A 23,531-nucleotide genomic window follows, 5' to 3' on the forward strand; every position below is an offset into this window, starting at 1 on the left:
CAAACGTTAAACGAATACAAATAAGAAAAGAAGATCAATTGGTAAAAACAAATACATATATTTTAACCTTCAATAAAACCCAACCACCAGCGAAGATTTTGATTGGATACCAAAAAGTGAATGTTGACTTACAGGGGTTGGACAATGAAACTGAAACTGAGGTTTCATGGCTAAATTGGACCAGTCTGGTGGCCAATCTTCATTAATTGCACATTGCACCAGTAAGAGCAGAGTGTGAAGGTTCAATTAGCAGGGTAAGAGCACAGTTTTGCTCAAAATATTGCAATGCACACAACATTATGGGTGACATACCAGAGTTCAAAAGAGGACAAATTGTTGGTGCACGTCTTGCTGGCGCATCTGTGACCAAGACAGCAAGTCTTTGTGATGTATCAAGAGCCACGGTATCCAGGGTAATGTCAGCATACCACCAAGAAGGACAAACCACATCCAACAGGATTAACTGTGGACGCAAGAGGAAGCTGTCTGAAAGGGATGTTCGGGTGCTAACCCGGATTGTATCCAAAAAACATAAAACCACGGCTGCCCAAATCACGGCAGAATTAAATGTGCACCTCAACTCTCCTGTTTCCACCAGAACTGTCCGTCGGGAGCTCCACAGGGTCAATATACACGGCCGGGCTGCTATAGCCAAACCTTTGGTCACTCGTGCCAATGCCAAACGTCGGTTTCAATGGTGCAAGGAGCGCAAATCTTGGGCTGTGGACAATGTGAAACATGTATTGTTCTCTGATGAGTCCACCTTTACTGTTTTCCCCACATCCGGGAGAGTTACGGTGTGGAGAAGCCCCAAAGAAGCGTACCACCCAGACTGTTGCATGCCCAGAGTGAAGCATGGGGGTGGATCAGTGATGGTTTGGGCTGCCATATCATGGCATTCCCTTGGCCCAATACTTGTGCTAGATGGGCGCGTCACTGCCAAGGACTACCGAACCATTCTGGAGGACCATGTGCATCCAATGGTTCAAACATTGTATCCTGAAGGCGGTGCCGTGTATCAGGATGACAATGCACCAATACACACAGCAAGACTGGTGAAAGATTGGTTTGATGAACATGAAAGTGAAGTTGAACATCTCCCATGGCCTGCACAGTCACCAGATCTAAATATTATTGAGCCACTTTGGGGTGTTTTGGAGAAGCGAGTCAGGAAACGTTTTCCTCCACCAGCATCACGTAGTGACCTGGCCACTATCCTGCAAGAAGAATGGCTTAAAATCCCTCTGACCACTGTGCAGGACTTGTATATGTCATTTCCAAGACGAATTGACGCTGTATTGGCCGCAAAAGGAGGCCCTACACCATACTAATAAATTATTGTGGTCTAAAACCAGGTGTTTCAGTTTAATTGTCCAACCCCTGTATATATCCCTAATCCAATAAGATGCTTCAAATGCCAGAAATTTGGTCATGGATCAGCCACATACAAAAACAAAGCAATTTGCTCAAACTGCGGAGAAGAGGAACATGATTTATGACTCGCACCCCTTCATCAATAATCTGGCCGAACTGCAACACCTGGTGGCAACACTGAATCCAATAGCTTTCTGCCTCCAAGAAACTCAACTCGCACCACACCAAAGTATTACACTAAAAGACTTCACAATGTACAGTAACTGCGGTCCATGTGTGCACAGACCTTCTGGAGGAACAGCCATTCTAATAAGTCAGGGAATACTACACAGCCAAATCACAGTAAATACAAGCCTGCAAGCTACAGCAATACTCATAACAATGCCAGCAACGAAATCCATTACCCTCTGCTCTATATACATCCCGCCTAATACCAAGCTAACATTAAAAGATTTGGACAACCTGGTAGACCAACTTCCCACCCCATACATACTTATGGGGGACTTCAATGGCCATAATCCATTATGGGGCAGTCAACATACAAACACTACAGGAAAGGTAATGGAAGATTTCATAATCAAAAACGACCTCAGTCTACTTAATAACCAAGCAAATACTTATCTACACCCTGGACATGGAACATATTCTGCAATAGACTTGACTATATGCAAACCTGAACTGCTGCTTGATTTTTCATGGAAGGTTTGGGACGATCTCTGTGGAAGTGACCATTTTCCAGTTATTATAACACCAGAAAGAATACAACCACAACGGAGAACCCAACGATGGCAACTGAAAAGAGCAGACTGGTATGCCTTCCAGACCTACTGCTGGGAAAAGTTGTGTAAGGAACCAAACCACACCCAAGAACTGGCTGATTGGTTTACAAGCACCCTAAAATCAATTGCAGATAAAACCTCCCAAAAACCTCCAAAAAACCAAGTAAAAGACACAACCCTTGGTTTAATGGAGACTGCAAGAAAGCAATTAAAAGGCGCAAAAAAGCAGAAAGACTCTTTAACAGCCACCCAACAACAGACAATCTAAATAATCTCAAAGTTAACAGAGCAAAAGCCAGAAGAATCATTAATTCAGCTAAAAAGCAAAGCTGGAGAGAATATGTCTCAAAACTGACAGTAAGTACACCAGCAACAAAAGTGTGGAACCTAATACGCAAAATGAAAGGCAAAGAAAATAACAGCCAGATACAACACATTAAACAACAAGATAAAACATACATCAGTGAAATGGACACAGCAAACCAACTGGCAGAGGTTTTTGAAAGAAACTCTTCCATACAGAATCACATACCAGAATTTCAAACTTTCCGACTGCAACAAAACTAAATTTTGACAACAGTCTGACAACTCCGAACCATACAATCAGGACTTCTTAATGGAAGAACTTCAAAGCTCCTTAAGGAAATCAAATGATACAGCAGTTGGACCAGATCAAATACATTACCAATTTTTAAAGCATCTTCCACATGGCTCCCTAACTCTTCTCCTTAAAATATATAACCAAATCTGGGCAACAGGAAAGATACCAGCAGCATGGAAAAAAGCAACTATAATTTCGATTCCTAAACCAGGAAAAGACCATGGCGATCCTAACAACTACAGACCAATAGCTTTGACTAGTTGTCTTTGTAAAACATTGGCGAGAATGGTGAATAACCGCCTTGTCTGGCTACTGGAAAAAGAAAAACATTTAACAGAAATGCAGAGTGGATTCCGAAAAGGAAGGAGTACAATTGATAGCCTGGTCAGACTGGAGTCTTTTATCAGAAACGCCTTTGTAAAAAAAGAACATGTTATAACCGTATTCTTTGATTTAGAAAAGGCATATGATACAACCTGGCGGTATGGAATTTTAAAAGACCTTCATCTAATGGGCTTTAGAGGGAGGTTACCAACTTTCATCTCCAACTTCTTAGAGACCAGACTTTTCAATGTAAAAGTCAATAATACGCTGTCTAAAACACATACCCAAGAAATGGGAGTCCCACAAGGAAGCATTTTATCAGTTACTCTTTTCAATATAAAGATAAACTGTCACACAAGTAATGCCAGCAAATACCTTTTGCAGTCTCTACGTAGATGACATCTGTGTTGGATACAAAGGGAAGAACATAAACATCATGGAACGTCAGCTGCAGCTGAGCATAAATAAGATCTACAAATGGTCGGTTCTTAATGGATTCAAATTCTCCAAGTCCAAAACAGTATGCATGCACTTCAGCCTTCTTCGAACCCTACATCCAGAACCAAAGATATTCTTAAATGGAGATCCCATCACCGTTACCAAGGAAACAAAGTTTCTGGGACTTTGATAGTAAATTGACCTTTATTCCACATCTTAAACTTTTAAAAAACATGCCTCAAAAGATTGGATGTTATAAAAGTCCTAGCCGGAACTAAATGGGGAGCAGACCAGCAACTATTATTAAGGATATACAGAACCCTAATAAGATCAAGACTCGATTATGGGAGTATTGTTTACGGATCAGCTAGGAAATCGTATATTCAAACACTCGACACCGTACACCATCAAGGAATACGCCTAGCGCTAGGTGCTTTTAGAACATCCCCTATCCAAAGCTTATGGATTGAAGCAAACGAACCATCACTCAAGAACAGGTGGCTGAAACTAGCCCTTCAATATGTTATTAAATTGAAATCCAACCAACATAATCCAGCTTACCACACAGTCTTTCACCCACAGTACCTACCACTATATGAAGTCAGACCAAATTTTATTCAACCTCTTGGCCTACGAATTCAATCAGTCATACAAGAACTAGACATAAACTTGGACACCATTGCACAAACACAGCTGTTCATTATTCCACCCTGGGACCTTAAACGGATAAATATCATCATGGACATTTCTCAAAGCAAAAACTCAGAGACCCACCCAAACACATATAAACAGCGATTTCTAGAGGTCAGAGAAAGATTTCCTACATTCACTCCTATATACACAGACGGCTCAAAAACAGACAGACAGACATCAGCAGCAATGGTATCTGGTCAACAACTAAAAGGAATAACCCTCCCCAAACAAAGCTCAATTTTCACAGCAGAAGCCCAAGCACTACTCCTAGCATTAGAGTATGCAGAATCAATTCAACAACGAAGAACACTCATATGCACAGACTCAAAATCCTGTCTACAAGCACTTCAAGCTCTAGAAACCAACCACCCAACAATCACAGAAATTCTGCAGAAAGTATATTACCTACAACAACACAGTTATCGCATCATCTTATGCTGGATACCAGGACACTGCGGGCTCCTGGGCAACGAGAGAGCAGATCAAGCAGCAAAAAAGGCCACATGCATACCGGATCCAATGTACCAGATCCCATCAGTGGACCTCAAACCTACAATAAACTCATATATCAAGGACAAATGGCAAAACGACTGGAACACACAGCAGAATAATAAATTGCACGAAGCTAATCCCACTATTGGGGAAAAAATGAAGACCTACCTCGAAAACCGTTGGGACCAGACAGTGTACACAAGATGTCGTATTGGACATACTAGATTAACACACGTACCTGATAAAAGACGAAGCTATCCCATATTGCGCAACATGCCAAACACAGATTACAATAAAACATTTAATGCTGGAATGTATCATCTATAACCATGAAAGACAACAGATCTTATCAGCAAAAAACATAAAAGAACTCTTTACCAAGACAAAAGCAACAACACTCCTAAAATTCCTGTCATTAACAAAACTGAAACAACTCATATAAATGAACATACATAGACCACAGACATAACTTAGTCAAATGAAATAAGTAAATAAAAGACAGATCACAACCTTTCCTGCCATGAACATGGCCCAAAGGGCAGACATGGCATTAAAAACTAAACACTAACTAACTACAGATCCACCCAATCACATTTATCTCAGCAACTGTACATTGTTGTATCTAGGGTTGGGCGGTATTGCCGATTTTCATATCGTCATACCGTCTTCAGGAAATACCGCTGTATACGGTATTACCGCGGGGGGGTAACTTTAACACAAACATTAACACATAACATTTTGGCATTGTAATCTCTCTCTGCCCACACAAAACAGAATAATAGCAGGCTAAACACTTCAATATATTTCAAAAATTAACTGCTTAGTTTATAGTTACAGATATTTCTTAAAAGTGTATGAACGTGTACGATTAGTTATGCCTGTAATCCAGAATTAAGTTCTATACCGTAACAAAAAATATGAATGTAAATGTTCATGTTGCGATGACGGTGATGTAAAATAATATTAAAATAATTCAAAGTCCAAACATTTGAGTGGTTAATGAGAACGCTACTTTAAATGTCACACAAGCTCAGTGCAAAACACGAGCACGGAAACGGTACAAATCCGACCTCTTCCCTACACACTCGCTCCCTACGCCCTACAGTGCACTTAACATTCTTAAAGGGCCAGACAATATATTTTATAATTCACAGGTGAGACGTTCTTTTTTCTTAATATAGCGCTTTTATTTAGGAAAAAATAGTTCTTACATAGGCAGGAAAATCTATGGCAGACAAGAGTCAGAACAGCGGATTGGGCGTAACGTTATTATTACTGTTTGCTCCTTTTTCTCAACACTTGTGCTCGATTTACACTGAAGATATATTTAGTAAATAAGTACATGTCCGCGCATGCACGCGCTTGTGTTAATTTCCGGTTGAACTGATAAAAAATGTTGATTTTGAAAAATTAAAAGACGAGCCGTTTTTCAGTTTCTGCTTGTTAGCTCACAGCTAACGCTAGCCAGTGTGGCTTTTCACTCGTCTCTCTGTGTTATCACCTTACACACCTTACAGCCAATCAGCGAGCTCCAACCGCCTACCACTCCCACCCCTCCCTTACTGTGGTTGCGCGCATGTCCTAAAGTCTCAGTTTTCAAGGTAAACCTGAAGCAGAAATTTGGCGCTTCACATTTAAAAAATACCATCACCATTTTTGAATCACCATTATACCGTAATACCGTCATACCGCCCAACCCTAGTTGTATCACTGAAAATGTAACCAACAATCGTTCCATAGAAACCCCAATAAATTACTATTATAATAAACACCCTTCCTAGTTATTAATCAATAAGGGTCAGCATCAATGGCCTATGGATAAATATGTAGAGCTTTCCACCCACAGGCCTGCCATAAAATAAGTGGTTAAACAGCACAGGTCCTATTCATTAAAATTATTCTCCAGGCCACCTAAAGTGGATGGGTCCCTAGTCATTGAAGATGGTTAATTTGGAGAAGCCACTTGTTCTATTAGTTGTGTTGAGCCTTTTAAATTGTTCTTGTTTGATTGGTTCATTGGGGCGGCCCGGTGGCTCGGTGGGTGACCTCAAAGCAAGAACGTCCCGGGTTTGATTCCCAAGTGGAGTGGTTCCTGCTGAGTCTGGTTCCTCTTAATATTTCTTGCCACCGTTACCCTCAGCTCGCTTAACAAGGGGTTTTTGGTCTGTCGTTCCTGGATTCTCTTAAGTTAACAACTCTTACGACACCTCTTGTGCTCCTTTTTACTGGTCGAGGAGAGCTGAGACTGTCATGCCTCCCCTCTGACACCTGTAGCATCTTTTCAGTGTTACACAGAGATACCATGAATACTGTAAATGTCCCCCTAGAGGTCGCAATTTTACAACGGCAATAAAGCCCAGTCATCCTGCCTCCCTCAGACACGGCTGGTCCAAGCTCACACCAGTCCATTTCAATACACTGTAGACATACAGCAGTGAATAAGATCAGAAAACAAAGCCAATCTGTTGCTAATTTAGGAATTCAAGTTTGTACCAACACAATAATCCCTTGTTCCCAAGTTTGGATGGCGGATAATGATTGACTTTGCTTAGAAGCTTCATGTGTTTTTTGTGAGTCCCTGTTCTTCTAATTGATCAGATTAGATTAGAAGCTTCCTTTGTTCAGAGGGCGGGACGGTGGCTAAGTGGGTAGCACTGTCGCCTCACAGCAAGAAGGTCCTGGGTTCGATCCCACGGTGGGGCGGTTGCGTCCTTTCTGTGTGGAGTTTGCATGTTCTCCCCATGTCCGCGTGGGTTTCCTCCGGTTTCCTCTGGTTTCCTCCCACAGTCCAAAGACATGCAAGTGAGGTAAATTGGAGGTACTTGTCCATGACTGTGTTTGATGTGTTGCTTGTGTGCTGATGAATCTTGTGTAATGAGTAACTACCGTTCCTGTCATGAATGTAACCAAAAGTGTAAAACTTGACGTTAAAATCCTAATAAACAAACAAATCTTTGTTCAGGTGGCCATAGCTGGAGCTCCTGTAACAGTGTGGATGGCGTACGACACCGGCTACACTGAGCGCTACATGGACGTGCCTGAAAACAATCAGCAGGGGTACGAAGCAGGCTCTGTGGCTCTGCACGTGGACAAACTTCCAAATGAGTAAGTTCTGATAACTGATGGTTCATGATTGTATACAATAAATACACAGTGCTTTTATTATCTGTGATTGTGGTTCTGTGTAAAATATTGTATCACTATAACAGGCCGGTACTTGACCTCGTAAATGCATTTTTAAATGACATTCCTCCTGTAAGACAAAATTATTCAACCCTTGAAGTTGTTCTTGTTTGATTGGTTCATTGGGGCGGCACAGTGGGTAGCACTTTCATCTTACAGCAGGAAGTCCCATCCAGGGTGTTTCTTGCATTCCGTCCAGTGATTTGGACCCACCGAGACCCTAAATAAAATGAAGCGGTGGGAAAACACTCACTCACTCACTGTCTTAACCGTTTATCCAATTTGTTGGTTGTTGAGTGCTGGAGCCTATCCCAGCTTTTCAATGGGCGCAAGCCAGGCACACAGTAACACCCTGGACATGGTGCCAGTCCATTGCAGCGCAGACACACACACACACAATCACCTATAGGGCAATTCATTGTCTCCAATTACCCTGACTGCATGTTTTTGGACTGTGGGAGAAAACCGGCGCTCCCGGAGGAAACCCACGCAGACACGGGGAGAACATGCAAACTCTGCACAGAAAGGACCCGGACCGCCCCACCTGGGGAACGAACCCAGGACCTTCTTGCTGTGAGGCGACAGTGCTACCCACCGAGCCACCGTGCCGCCCGGTGGGAAAACACACAATGAATGAATGAATGAATGATTGGTTAATTCCAAAATAATTTTGAATGCAACTGTATATACAGATTTGCCACCTGTACATTCATGCTGTATTTCTCTCATTCTTCCCCATCCCCAGGGAGCCTATTGGATTCTGATCTAGGGACTAGAGAGGCAGTTGAAGTACACTGATCCCATTGTTGTGTTCATTAAACCAATTTGTTACAAGATGCCTTCTATAGTTTCAAGTAGCCACACATGGTCAAAAACAGTACTCAGAAGTCTGTTGTAGCCTAGCGGTTAATGTACTGGACCACCACTGCCAGGTTGCTGCTGTTAGGCCCTTGAGCAAGGCCCTTAACCCTTAATTGCTCAGTCGGTATACTGTCACACTACTGTAAGTCGCTTTGGATAAAGGCGTCTGCTAAATGTCGAAAATATAAATGTACTCAGATTGGATAATTGATTGGCATAAGGTGTCCAGGATGTGCCAGGGGAGCATTCCCGACGCCATTACACACCCATTACCAGGCTAAACTGTTAACACAAGGCAGATTGCTTCCATGATTATATGCTGTTGATGCCAAATTCGGTGAACCTGTGCCCACTGTAGCTTCAGCTCTGAAGTGACTATCCAGTGTATGTGAACGTTTGGTTTGGACCACATTTGTTACCTGACGCTTTCTTTTCTCTTTACAGGCCAAACCGATTATTAATTTTGCATGGGTTCCTCGATGAGAATGTGCACTTTTTCCACACCAATTTCCTGGTGTCTCAGCTTATCCGTGCTGGCAAGCCATATCAGTTACAGGTTCGGACACTTCTCTTTTTCACTTAATTTTGCATGTTCATGGCTTAGTATCACAGACTAGTAAATGGTTTAGGCATGCACATAACCATTGTTATTCAGAAACAGAGGCTGCTATGCTACAAAAGGATTTGCCACCCTTTTATTTAGTGTTTATAGTAGGGGGAGGCATTTTCACCCTAAGTTTCTCAAATTTTCTCCAATTATCTCCAATTCTGCATTGCTTAATGACCTCTACGGCATACATGACACCTACGTTGGCTGCAGTGGGCTGTGGGGGGAAACTGCAAATGTAATTAGCAGATTTTCACAGAGAGCTTTAACATGTATGGAGGATCACACTATGCTCTCTGTATTCCTCCACCACTTGGGACAGTACCTCTGCCAGACTGCAGAAATCAGTGTTGCAGCAGCAAATATTCCGGGATATTCCGCTAGCACACCAGCACTGTGATTCTGAATTCCCCAAAATCGAATCTCAGCTCTGCTACTGGTCTGCTGTGTGGGAAAACACCGGACTAATAAGAGGCTGTATAAGGACCCTGGTTAGTAGCCCGAGGTGCCTCTACAGAATGGAAGAAACCCGGAGATCAGTGCATGACTGGCCTCACATGTGAGTCCATAGAGGTATGGGAGAATAAGAAGGGGGCGTGGATTGCGCACAGGATCGGGGTCCCCAAACTTAAAACGACTAAACGTGTCTGTTCAGCACCTGACCAGGTCATCTTAGTTCAATAGATTTTACTAAAAGAAAAATGAGACTCAAACTCACAGTCCAAGACTGTTTGATGGTTGGCTACCACACTTGCACCACTGCTGCGCCACCCGAGGTCTTAATCTTTGTTACACTTGATTGGCTTTTCTTCATACATGCTTCGAGTCCTAGACGACTTTGGAAACACCAGAGCTGGGATCTCGAATACATCATATCGAATCTTAGCTCTGCCTGCCGGCTGGGCTGAGCAGCCACATGAACAACGATTGGACTGTTGTTCATATAGGGGTGGGATATTACAAACCGGATAGGGACTCTCTCATAACTAATGCAGTTACAACCTCTGCTGGCTAAGTAATGGCGCCTGCACAGAGACGGGAAAAGAGTGCTGTCAGAGTGTGTCTCTCCGTACACAGTGCTGATCTTCATTGCACTCGTCAAAGTGTAGGTGACAAAATGCATACAGCTGCTGCCTACGTGTCAGAGGGGGCGTGGGTTAGCTTTGTTCTCCTCAATCAGAGCGGGGGTCGGCATTGGTGGAGAGGGAGCATGACGCAGTTGGGAAATTGGACACGCTAAAAAGGAGAAAAAGGGGAGAAAATGCATAAACAATATATATATATATATATATATATATATATATATATATATATATATATATATATACACTGTATATATATGTATATATATATATATATATATATATATATATATATATATATATATATATACATATATATATACATATATACAGTGGGGTCAAAAAGTATTTAGTCAGCCACTGATTGTGCAAGTTCTCTTACTTAGAAAGATGAGAGAGGTCTGTAATTTTCATCATAGGTACACTTCAACTATGCGAGACAAAATGAGAAAAAAAAATCCAGGAAATCACATTGTAGGATTTTTAAAGAATTTATTTGTAAATTATGGTGGAAAATAAGTATTTGGTCAATATCAAAAGTTCAACTCAATACTTTGTAACATAACCTTTGTTGGCAATCACAGAGGTCAAACGTTTCCTGTAAGTCTTCACCAGGTTTGCACACACTGTAGCTGGTATTTTGGCCCATTCCTCCATGCAGATCTCCTCTAGAGCAGTGATGTTTTGGGGCTGTCGCTGGGCAACACGGATTCCACAAATTTTCTATGGGGTTGAGGTCTGGAGACTGGCTAGGCCACTCCAGGACCTTGAAATGCTTTTTACGGAGCCACTCCTTTGTTGCCCGAGCGGTGTGTTTGGGATCATTGTCATGCTGGAAGACCCAGCCACGTTCCATCTTCAATGCTCTCACTGATGGAAGGAGGTTTTGGCTTAAAATCTCACGATACATGGTCCCGTTCATTCTTCCCTTAACACGGATCAGTCGTCCTGTCCCCTTTGCAGAAAAACAGCCCCAAAGCATGATGTTTCCACCCCCATGCTTCACAGTAGGTATGGTGTTCTTGGGTTTTTCTTCTTCCTCCAAACACGACGAGTTGAGTTTTTACCAAAAAGTTCCATTTTGGTTTCATCTGACCACATGATATTCTCCCAATCCTCTTCTGGATCATCCATATGCTCTCTGGCAAACTTCAGACGAGCCTGGACATGTACTGGCTTAAGCAGGGGGACACGCCTGGCACTGCAGGATTTGAGTCCCTCTCGGCGTAGTGTGTTACTGATGGTAGCCTTTGTTACTTGGTCCCAGCTCTCTGCAGGTCATCCATCAGGTCCCTCCGTGTAGTTCTGGGATTTTTGCTCACCGTTCTCATGATCATTTTGACCCCACGGGATGAGATCTTGACCCCAAGGGAGATTATCAATGGTCTTGTATGTCTTCCATTTTCTTACCATTGCTTCCACAGTTGATTTATTCACACCAACCTGCTTGCCTATTGTAGATTCACTCTTCCCAGCCTGATGCAGGTCTACAATTTTCTTCCTGGTGTCCTTCGACAGCTCTTTGGTCTTAGCCATGGTTGACTGTTTGAGGCTGTGGACAGGTGTCTTATACAGATAACGAGGTCAAACAGGTGCCATTAATACAGGTAACGAGTGGAGGACAGAAGAGCTTCTTAAAGAAGAAGTTACAGGTCTGTGAGAGCCAGAAATCTTGCTTGCTTGTTATTGACCAAATACTTATTTTCCACCATAATTTACAAATAAATTCTTAAAAAATCCTACAATGTGATTTCCTGGATTTTTTTCTCATTTTGTCTCTCATAGTTGAAGTGTACCTATGATGAAAATTACAGACCTCTCTCATCTTTCTAAGTAGGAGAACCTGCACAATCAGTGGCTGACTAAATACTTTTTGGCCCCACTGTATATATATATATATATATACGTATATATCATTATATAATGTTTTTTAGTTTGATATGAGACTCATTTTTATTCTGCTCCACCTCTTTTAGATCTATCCCAACGAGAGGCACAGCATCCGCTGCCCCGAATCGGGCGAGCACTACGAGATCATGCTGCTCCACTTCCTCCAGCAGCACCTCTGATGAGAGCCGATGAGCCCGGAACCCCCACCCCACCGTCCGAAGCCACTAGCGACTCCTCTCGCCCAATCGCGACGCTTCTAACAGCCATGAAATTAGAGCCGAGGGCGGCTTTCTTCTCCTTAGCCTTTAGCACGCTTATCCTCCTCCGGAAGCTCCTTGCAGGAACAGATTTATCCCAGACCTCCAGCATGACAGCAGTTTTAACAGATTTCGCACGCGCCCGGGAGTTAGAGGCGATGGGGGTAAAGTCTGTAAACGAAAGGATCCACGTAGCTCATCGACCTTAAAGCAATTTTTTTATCGTTTTGAAACTGCGCACATCTCGATTGATCATTTTTCCTTTCCTCTCCCGGTCGGCTTTAAGAATTAAGTTGCCAAAATTTGCCTTTATTTTTTTTTCTAGTGGCTTAACAGACTCCTTGTTGACTTTTCCCCTCCTTACATACAGAAAACCAACAAAAAACAACTCTCTATCTTCTGATTAACAAAACGTTTTAACCTCAGCCGAGCTCTTCTGTTGTGTAAATGCAGTGGTGGTTAAGTGCCACCTGGATTACGACGTCACCTTGCTAGCCGCAGACAGCGGCCCTCGCGTGGACACCTCACACTACTACCTGCGATTCGTATTTTAAGTGTGTAATATTAAAGGAACATATTTTTTATGAATTTCGGTCTTTTATAAGTGGTGTGATATGTAGAAGCTCATTAAATGGCAGTATCGGTTGTGTTTTATTCAGGTGGATCACCAATTCACCAATTGCCTTATTTATTATTTTTATATACACACACTGTTCGACCAAAAGTGCTCAAATGCCCTCTAATATACAACCCCAAATCAGAAAAAGTTGGCACAGTATGGAACATGCAAATGAAATAAAAACAGTGTTCCTTACATTTACTTTGACTTTTATTTGATTGCAGACAGGATGAACTTGAGATATTTCATGTTTTGAAAGATTGGAAGGGATTTGCATATTTCTCCCTCTACAGTGCATAATATCATTAAACAGTTCAGGGAATCGGGAGGAATTTCAGTGCGTAAAGGACAAGAGTGCAAGATTAAGCTGAACGCCCGTGATCTTCGATCCCTCAGACGGCGCTGCATCAAGAACCGCCACTCAACAATAGCTGATATAACCACATGGGTGAGGGATTACTTTGGCAAACCTTTGTCAAGCACTACAATACAGAGTTACATGCACAAATGCCACTTAAAATTTTACTGTGCAAAAAAAGAAGCCTTATGTTAACCATGTCCAGAAGCAGCGTCGACTTCTCTGGGCTCTGAGGCATCTAGGATGGACCATCACGTAGTGGAAATGTGTATTGTGGTCAGATGAATCAGCATTCCAGGTCTTTTTTTTTTAGGAAAAATGGACGCAGTGTGCTCCGGACAAAAGCCAGGGTCTGTCATGGTATGGGGCTGTGTCAGTGCCCTTGGCAAAGGTCATTTACACTTCTGTGATGGCAGCATTAATGCAGAAAAGTACATTGAGATCTTGGAGCAAGATGTGCTGCCTTCAAGACATCATCTTTTCCAGGGACGTCCATGTATTTTTCAACAAGACGATGCAAAACCACATGCTGCACACATTACAAAGTCATGGCTGTGGAAGAAGAGGGTACGAGTACTGGACTGGTCTGCCTGCAGTCCTGATCTGTCCCCAATAGAGAATGTGTGGAGAATTTTGAAACGGAAAATGCGAATAAAAGCTGAAACACTAAATCACTTGGTATCCTCGGTGCTAAAACGTCTTTTAATTGTGGTAAAAAGGAAAACTAACATTACAAAGTGGTAAATGCTTTACTGTCCCAACTGTTTAACTTTTGTTGGAATGTGCTGCAGGCCTGAAATGCAGGAATGGATGTTTATTAATGAATTAAAAGAAGTTGAGCAGACAAAACATGAAATATCTCAGGTTCATCCTGTCTGTAATCAAATGAAAGTCAAAGTAAATGTAAGAATTTTCCATGCTCTATGATGTGGTGAGAATATATATATATAAAATGACCTGGCGAGTGCAGCCAATGGGGGGACAGTGCGGTGGGGAGTTGAGTTCATGTTGTGAAACCTGGCAAACTAAATAGACAGACCAGTAGATAATAATCATTTAAGATAATACACAAAGGAACAGAGATGACCACCTTTGTAGTAGGGCTGGGCAATATGACTAAAAAATGCTTTTGAGAAGTGGCAATATACGATGATACAATATAATGTAAACTTTAGGTACAGTGGCACTGCCCGTATTTTAGCTTTTTTTGTTTATAAGTTATATTAAAAATACTGATAATTCTGACAGAATTACAGTATTTATCTGTTGTATTATTACAAGGCTGTATTTGTATTATTTGTATTTATACAATATTCATATCAAACAAACCAGCAGAATCTCACTATAACATTTATGCTGTTAGTTTTACTTCAAATGAACGAGCATCAAAAAATAACGATAAACAGCAGCACTGCGACTCAGATCAACCACACAGCACCATAAAATCATAACCGCTGCATACCTGAGCTTCTCTTCTTCAAACTAATACTAAATCTATAATCTGTGTGTTGTTCCATTAGGCATATAATCCACATGTTTTTCTTCTTGGAGGCCATATCTTATGTTTCCAGAATATATAACTCCATATCCAACTGTGTTTGTCCACATAACATTAAACCGTTTTAGATTATTTATTCTCTCAGCTTTCACGGTTAAAAGCTAAAACTGAACTGGTAATTCGTTCACTAAACTGTCACTTATGCCTTTACAGCCAATCAAGAGAGAGATTGAAATTCCGCCCAAAATCTGAATTCAGAAGCTCTGATTGGTTTATACAGCTGTTTATCAAGGCTTTAACCACAAATGAATCTCTTTCACAAATGAACTGATTCATTTGTGTTAGCAAAATGAACAAATCTTTACCATAGATAAGAGCACAGCTCCCTGATTCGATTCCAATGAATAATTCATTTGAAAAGAGTCGTTTCGGACAGTGATTTAGTTTCTATGTGTGTGCGTGCATGCGCCACGCCCACCGCTCATGCGCGAAAGAAAGCGTGCAAAACACTGCTTTTGTGCAGTTTTAAATGTTTATATATATATATATATAGGTATATATATATACAGGGGTTGGACAAAATAACTGAAACACCTGGTTTTAGACCACAATAATTTATTAGTATGGTGTAGGGCCTCCTTTTGCGGCCAATACAGCGTCAATTCGTCTTGGAAATGACATATACAAGTCCTGCACAGTGGTCAGAGGGATTTTAAGCCATTCTTCTTGCAGGATAGTGGCCAGGTCACTACGTCATGCTGGTGGAGGAAAACGTTTTCTGACTCGCTTCTCCAAAACACCCCAAAGTGGCTCAATAATATTTAGATCTGGTGACTGTGCAGGCCATGGGAGATGTTCAACTTCACTTTCATGTTCATCAAACCAATCTTTCACCAGTCTTGCTGTGTGTATTGGTGCATTGTCATCCTGATACACGGCACCGCCATTGGATGCACATGGTCCTCCAGAATGGTTCGGTAGTCCTTGGCAGTGACGCTCCCATCTAGCACAAGTATTGGGCCAAGGGAATGCCATGATATGGCAGCCCAAACCATCACTGATCCACCCCCATGCTTCACTCTGGGCATGCAACAGTCTGGGTGGTACGCTTCTTTGGGGCTTCTCCACACCGTAACTCTCCCGGATGTGGGGAAAACAGTAAAGGTGGACTCATCAGAGAACAATACATGTTTCACATTGTCCACAGCCCAAGATTTGCGCTCCTTGCACCATTGAAACCGACGTTTGGCATTGGCACGAGTGACCAAAGGTTTGGCTAGAGCAGCCCGGCCGTGTATATTGACCCTGTGGAGCTCCCGACGGACAGTTCTGGTGGAAACAGGAGAGTTGAGGTGCACATTTAATTCTGCCGTGATTTGGGCAGCCGTGGTTTTATGTTTTTTGGATACAATCCGGGTTAGCACCCGAACATCCCTTTCAGACAGCTTCCTCTTGCGTCCACAGTTAATCCTGTTGGATGTAGTTTGTCCTTCTTGGTGGTATGCTGACATTACCCTGGATACCGTGGCTCTTGATACATCACAAAGACTTGCTGTCTTGGTCACAGATGCGCCAGCAAGACGTGCACCAACAATTTGTCCTCTTTTGAACTCTGGTATGTCACCCATAATGTTGTGTGCATTGCAATATTTTGATCAAAACTGTGCTCTTACCCTGCTAATTGAACCTTCACACTCTGCTCTTACTGGTGCAATGTGCAATTAATGAAGATTGGCCACCAGACTGGTCCAATTTAGCCATGAAACCTCCCACACTAAAATGACAGGTGTTTCAGTTATTTTGTCCAACCCCTGTATATATATATATATATATACACACAGATCAGGCATAACATTATGACCACCTCCTTGTTTCTACACTCAGACAGTTTTATCAGCTCTGCTTACCATATAGAAGCACTTTGTAGTTCTACAATTACTGACTGTAGTCCATCTGTTTCTCTACATACCTTTTTAACCTGCTTTTACCCTGTTCTTCAATGGTCAGGACCCCCACAGAGTAGGTATTATTTGGGTGGTGGATCATTCTCAGCACTGCAGTGACACTGACATGGTGGTGGTGTGTTAGTGTGTGTTGTGCTGGTATGAGTGGATCAGACACAGCAATGCTGATGGAGCTTTTAAATACGTTATCGTCACTGCTGGACTGAGAATAGTCCACCAACCAAAATATCCAGCCAACAGCGCCCCGTGGGCAGCGTCCTGTGACCACTGATGAAGATCTCAAAGATGACCAACTCAAACAGCAACAATAGATGCGCGATTGTCTCTGACTTTACATCTACAAGGTGGACCAACTAGGAAGGAGTGTCTAATAGAGTGGACAGTGAGTGGACACGGTATTTAAAAACTCCAGCAGCGCTGCTGTGTCTGATCCACTCATACCAGCACAACACACACTAACACACCAGCACCATGTCATTGTCAGTGCAGTGCTGGGAATGATTCACCACCTAAATAATACCTGCTCTGTGGTGGTCATCTGGGGGTCCTGACCATTGAAGAACAGGGTGAAAGCAGGTTAAAAAGATTTGTAGAGAAACAGATGGACTACAGTCAGTAATTGTAGAAGTACAAAGTGCTTCTATATGTTAAGTGGAGCTGATAGATAGATAGATAGATAGATAGATAGATAGATAGATAGATAGATAGATAGATAGATAGATAGATAGATAGATAGATAGATAGATAGAATGCACAAAAGACCCCAAAAACATCTTTATTTACCTTATAAACTTTATTATCATGTTTTACGGTGGCTAAACAGCCTAAGTCATGTAACAAAGTGAAATAAAAATGCTAGAAAGTAATACAGTAATAATATCTTACAGTAAAAGAGAGCAGTGTTGGGTTAGCCACCATTCAGAAAAGAGACGAATTAATACAGCAAATAGGCTAGTACAAATATAATAACGAACAGTGATGGAAACAAGTATTCAATTATTATACAGGGTTTGAATCCCTCAGAGGTGCTATTGGTCGGTCGGGCTTAACTTCCAGTGCATATATCCACTTTACATTTACACAAATAGTGTGCGTGTACAATTTTTAGCTCTGAGATAAATCCCCCTCAGTAACTTTGCACAGAAGCAGCTCCATATCATGATGCTCCCACCTCTATACCTTACTGTGGGTACGACAGCGTTGTGGTCACATCCAACCCTTTCTTTCTCCAATCAGGACTAGCCAAATTACTGCCAACATGCCATAACATTAAAACCACCTCCTTGTTTCTACACTCACTGTCCATTTTATCAGCTCCACTTACCATAAAGAAGCACTTTGTAGTTCTACAATTACTGACTGTAGTCCATCTGTTTCTCTGCATGCTTTGTTAGCCCCCTTTCATGCTGTTCTTCAATGGTCAGGACTCTCCCAGGACCACTACAGACCAGATATTATTTGGGTGGTTTTTAAACACCTCACTGTCACTGCTGGACTGAGAATAGTCCACCAACCAAAAATATCCAGCCAACAGCACCCCGTGGGCAACGTCCTCTGACCACTGATGAAGGTTTACAAGATGACCAACTCAAACAGCAGCAATAGATGAGAGATCGTCTCTGACTTTACATCTACAAGGTGAACCAACTAGGTAGGAGTGTTTAATAGAGTGGACAGTGAATAGACAGTGTTTAAAAACTCCAGCAGCGCTGCTGTGTCTGATCCACTAATATGTGCTTCTATAAACTTAATTGTCAAACCAAGTACAAAGTCAACAAAGTGTGTATGTTTGTGTGTGTGTGTGCATTCAAAGTGGATATTTGCACAGGAGGCAATTATTTATAAACGTGATATAATACTTGTCCATCCGTCCATCTGTCCGTCCCCCACTATAAATCCACTATATGACCAAAAGTCCACAAGATCTGACCCTAAGTGTGTAGAGCTTCCCCATCTTACTGCTATAGCAGAATTCACTCTTCTGAGAAAGCTTTTCACAAGATTTTGGACTATGTCTGTAAGGATTTGCAGAAAACCGTCAGTGCAGAAAATCCTGCTTTCACAAAGATAGGATGCTGGAAATGGAAGCAGTGTTTTAATTGCTTTTGTAACGATCTCTGGATATTCTGCCTTGACTGAAACAGCCACGTGTCAAACGCGTCAAGAGGAAGAGACGAACGTTATATAAAGAGAATCCCGTTTTTCAAAATAAAACACTTATTAGGTGGCACCCAGGTGGCGCAGCGGGTTATTCCGCTAGCACACCATTGCCGAGATTCTGAACTCATCGGTTCGAAACTCGGTGTTGCCACCAATCGGCTGGGCACCATCTAGCGGGCAGTGCTTGCAGCAGAAACGTTTCTGCTAGGGCGGGATGTCCGGACTATGTGGGTGGGGTCAAACGCTGCGTAAGGACCCTGATTAGCAGAGAGGCGCCTGGGCAGAGTGCATGGATGGAAAAAGGGTTCCACTAAGGGCTGCGCGCGAGTCGGAGGAGGCGTGAGCAGTAATATACCCACCTCGACTGCAATCAGGGATCCCCCAGCAGCGGAAGACAAATTGACTACACTAAATTGGGAGAAAATGGAAGAAAATTGATAAATTAAAATCTTTTAAAGCATGATTGTCAATAAATTATTGATTCTTTCTGCACGGCCCGGTAATAAGTGACCCAGTCCATAGCTTAGTGGTTGAGGACCACTGACAAGTTCCTCTATTTTAATACCATTTGTTTTTGAAATGGGATGTTCAACAAGCTCATGGTCATGTGTCTAAATACCTTTGGTGACATAGTGTACCATTCAAAATTCATATGACAGCAGTCTGATAGGGATTAAAGCAGTCTTCAGGGCATGTGGTGGCCCTGTTTTTGTAAGCGCCATCATTTAAAAATGTTTTGTCCAGCTTTGATTCATCTACTGCATCCTTAACCATTAGACAGTTTTCCAGTCTTAATACTGAGTTAGTCAACCTGCATGGGTAAATGTTTCATAAAGTAAATATACTTGTAAAATCCACCAGCAGGTGGCGCTACAGGGCTGGAAAACAATGCAAAAGCATTTTATCAGCGATGCTTTGGAATATATTGAGCTTTGGTTTTTACAATACAATACAATGCAAATAAATGCAAAAAATACTGTACTTGTATTCAGTCTTTGTCTACAGGTCAATGTGCATTAATGATCATCTATGGCTAATATAAATAGATAAAACAAATATGAAAGAACAACCGAGTACTTTACAAATAGAATTCTGGATGAATGTTGTTTCAAGCATCTTTCATTTGTCTTTGGGTGACTTGCTGATTCGAAGTGACAAATCCGGGTCCTAAGACGATCGGCTGAGACGATCCATACATCGTTTACACCCAGTGATACCGTGAGAAAAGTAGAATGTGTTAAATCATATAACTGCATATAAATTCGAAGTCTTGCATAGACGATAACATGTAAACTCCTCAACAATAACAAACAATGTTAGTTTTTCTTTTATTAAAAGTAGTTAGTGCTGTTAATACTTGCTTCTCTACACTAGGAGGCTTTTCTCGAACTGGATGGATTTGCTCTGTGTGATGCCTAAAACAAAAGCAGAGCACAGGCACTTTATTCAGTATTCACATATTTAAAGAAAATGAAATGCAGGTGAATATGGTCTGTATTAGGGATGTAACGATGCACCACAAGACAGTTAAAAATCCATTCACATGTGCAACGATTCAAATCGGTTTACGTGCATAATGAATCGATATTCACTTTAAACAGCAGAGGGCACCGGCGCTATTCACCTCGCCTGGTTGACGTCACAACAGGGTTGCCAGGTTCGGAATTTTCCAGCCAAATGTATTTATGTGAGGATACTTTCTTTATTTGTATTATTCATTTATTTATTTAATGTGGGATTTGATTAAAATTTTCATTTCAGTTTTTTTTACACAAAAAGAAAAATGTGAAGAGAATTTTGCATTTTGTGGCGAATCCTGACGTCCAGGATTTTTTTCAATATTTTTTTCGTTTTCAGCACACCAAAATACATGGAAATTAGATGAAAATAATCAAACTGCTTTTTAGTCGCACACCTGTGTAATGTTTAAAATATTTAATAATTGTGAATAAAACATTTTAATACAATTTAATTAATGTGCATTGGGCACTATTACAACTAGTGTAAAATAAGTGTATAAAAGTGTTATTATATCCAAAAAGATTGGGACACCTCACCACAGGCTTGTTGACATCCTATTTTAAACCCACAAGCATTCATTTGCAGCTATAACAGCCTCTGTTGAAGTAAACTACAGACACTTCCAAAACTTGAAAGCATTCACAAAAAGGTAGGTGTGGTTTTAGCCTCAATTCAGCTTTAGAATGGGATGTCCAACATGCTCATAGTCTGGTGTCCACATACTTTTGGCCACATACTGCATGTCCATGTCAGTCTTGTATGAGGGACTACTTACATCAGACTGAGCTTTAGAGTAGTTCATATGGGCATAAAGTAGTACAGCAATGTCATTGTGCGATGCCTCCAGAGCAATGGACAGGGCGTTGCTTCCATCCTAGAGTAATCAAGAGTAAAGTCATGATTAATATAATGAGTTCAACAAATGGCTTTAGCTTTACGTTTTACCTGAGTAAATCCAACTAATATTTTTACTATGGTTGAATTTTCTACTGTGGTCGTGCTTACATTGTCTACGATGGAGATGTCGCAGCCAGGCTGCTCGAGCAGAAGGGAAACGATCTCGGCCCGGCCGTGCTCGCTGGCACACATGAGGGCTGTGGAGCCCTCGTCGTCTTGAACGTTCACGCTGGCGCCGCACTCGAGCAGTGCTCGCACCATCTCCAGCCTTCCATGGCTTACTGCCAGCATGAGTGCCGTCTGCCCAGCCTGACAAAAAGCAAAGTCACAAATATATAGCAATGAGTTATTTATTATTAGATTCTGTTTATATTGAAAATAAGGAGCTCCATGACATTGTTAGAGCCTAAAAGCTTATGTAATGAGCAACGAACTTCAGATGCCAGCTGGTTGGACTCAACCATGGGTAGCTACAGATCTAGTTTCCACTAAATCACTGGGCGCAATGCAGTAACACACCCCGGACAGGATGCCAATCTGCCAGTTACAGAGCATAGGCAGCTGCCTAAGTAGAGAGGATTCATTGACTTATAAGGCAGGTTATTCGAACGCGCTACTTAAACAGCGATTCCATCAGTTTTTGCTAACTAAGCTAACGCAGTTAGCATCATGCCATTCAAACCAATGGGATGGGTTGGCACAACGCGCTAGGATGTCAACTATCTCCCTCCGTGTACTGAAAATGGTTAAATTTGCTGACAAGCCCGAATTTACAAATAAATACACTTGTGCAAGTTTATACAAATTAAAAATCTATAATAATTTTCTGTGAGAAAAGTCGTGTCGCACTGAATGCTGGGATTGCCTTCACCGCTAAGGCAGCATCGGATGCTTCCTCGTTCTTGAGTCAAAATACGGTTACAATTTTAAGATACCTTACTAGTGAGCATATTAAGGCATCTATGGATTTCGAACAGCCTACTTCTCGGGAGCGTGCGTAGGATGACGTAAAATGCGGTCTATGTAGAGAGCTCACAAGGTCTTCGAACACACCCACAGAGTCTTACAATCGTTTTTATTCTTACCTGGCTCGCCTTGGCATTGACGTTTCCCATATTGAAAAGCTTCTTGACCACCAGCAAGTCATCCGGTTCTTTTACAGCTGATAATGCAGCCAGCATCACTGCGGTATATCCTGCTTTGTTTTGCTGATCCACGTTACACGCACCTACAAAACGCACGTTATTACACACATGAACTAGCGAAGTTCAGAGTTTAACCACATCTGACTATATTTGTTCAAAAACGGGGCTACTATTTGATAATAATTGTAATATTTTAATGTTATAATATGGCATGGTGACTTAGTGGGTAACACTCTCGCCTCACAGCGAGAAGGTCCTGGGTTCGATCCGCAGGCGGGGCGGTCCGGGTCCTTTCTGTGCGGAGTTTGCTTGTTTTCCCCGTGTCTGCGTGGGTTTCCTCCGGGAGCTCTGGTTTCCTCCCACAGTCCAAAAAGTGCAGTCAGGTTAATTGGAGACACTGAATTGCTCTATAAGTGAATGTGTGTGTGTGTGTGTGTGTGTGTGTGTGTGTGTGTGTGTGTGTGTGTGTGTGTGTGTGTGTGTGTGTATATGTTTGTCTGCACTGCGATGGACTGGCGTCCCGTCCAGGGTGTTACTAAGTGCCTTGCGTCCATTGAAAAGCTGTGATAGCGACCCTAATTGGATAAGCGGATAAGACCATGAATGAAAGAATGTAATAATAGTAATAAATGGGCAGTTGTAGCCTAATGGTTAAAGTACTGGAGTAGTAATCAAAACGTCGCTGGTTCAAGCCCCACCACTACTCACACTTACTGTGCTTAGAATGCAATTTGGGACAGGACCAAGTGATAAGCATTAAATTCTTTAGTTAAGTTCTAAGCACCATG

At 41.9% G+C, this 23,531-nt stretch overlaps 2 protein-coding genes across 3 annotated transcripts in view; one reads left to right on the top strand and one right to left on the bottom strand.

The window, feature by feature from the left end:
* The window catches only part of dpp9 (dipeptidyl-peptidase 9), a 52,543-nt gene extending 39,374 nt beyond the window's left edge, over nt 1–13,169 (top strand). For both annotated transcript variants that reach the window (XM_062999143.1, XM_062999144.1), the window contains exons 19-21: nt 7,664–7,806; nt 9,190–9,301; nt 12,411–13,169. In XM_062999143.1, the coding sequence (XP_062855213.1) occupies nt 7,664–7,806; nt 9,190–9,301; nt 12,411–12,503 (348 nt within the window). In that variant the 3' untranslated portion in view covers nt 12,504–13,169. The remainder of the gene's footprint in view (nt 1–7,663; nt 7,807–9,189; nt 9,302–12,410) is intronic.
* A 4,625-nt stretch (nt 13,170–17,794) lies between these two features.
* Nucleotides 17,795–23,531, bottom strand: part of kank3 (KN motif and ankyrin repeat domains 3) — a 47,980-nt gene continuing 42,243 nt past the window's right edge. The window contains exons 8-11 of the mRNA XM_062999145.1: nt 22,684–22,826; nt 21,707–21,907; nt 21,477–21,575; nt 17,795–20,595 (exon numbers count right to left, since the gene is read on the bottom strand). Coding sequence (XP_062855215.1) covers nt 20,551–20,595; nt 21,477–21,575; nt 21,707–21,907; nt 22,684–22,826 — 488 coding nt within the window. The 3' untranslated portion in view covers nt 17,795–20,550. The remainder of the gene's footprint in view (nt 20,596–21,476; nt 21,576–21,706; nt 21,908–22,683; nt 22,827–23,531) is intronic.

The sequence above is a fragment of the Trichomycterus rosablanca genome, chromosome 7 (assembly GCF_030014385.1).
Source record: "Trichomycterus rosablanca isolate fTriRos1 chromosome 7, fTriRos1.hap1, whole genome shotgun sequence".
Taxonomy (NCBI): Eukaryota; Metazoa; Chordata; class Actinopteri; order Siluriformes; family Trichomycteridae; genus Trichomycterus; species Trichomycterus rosablanca.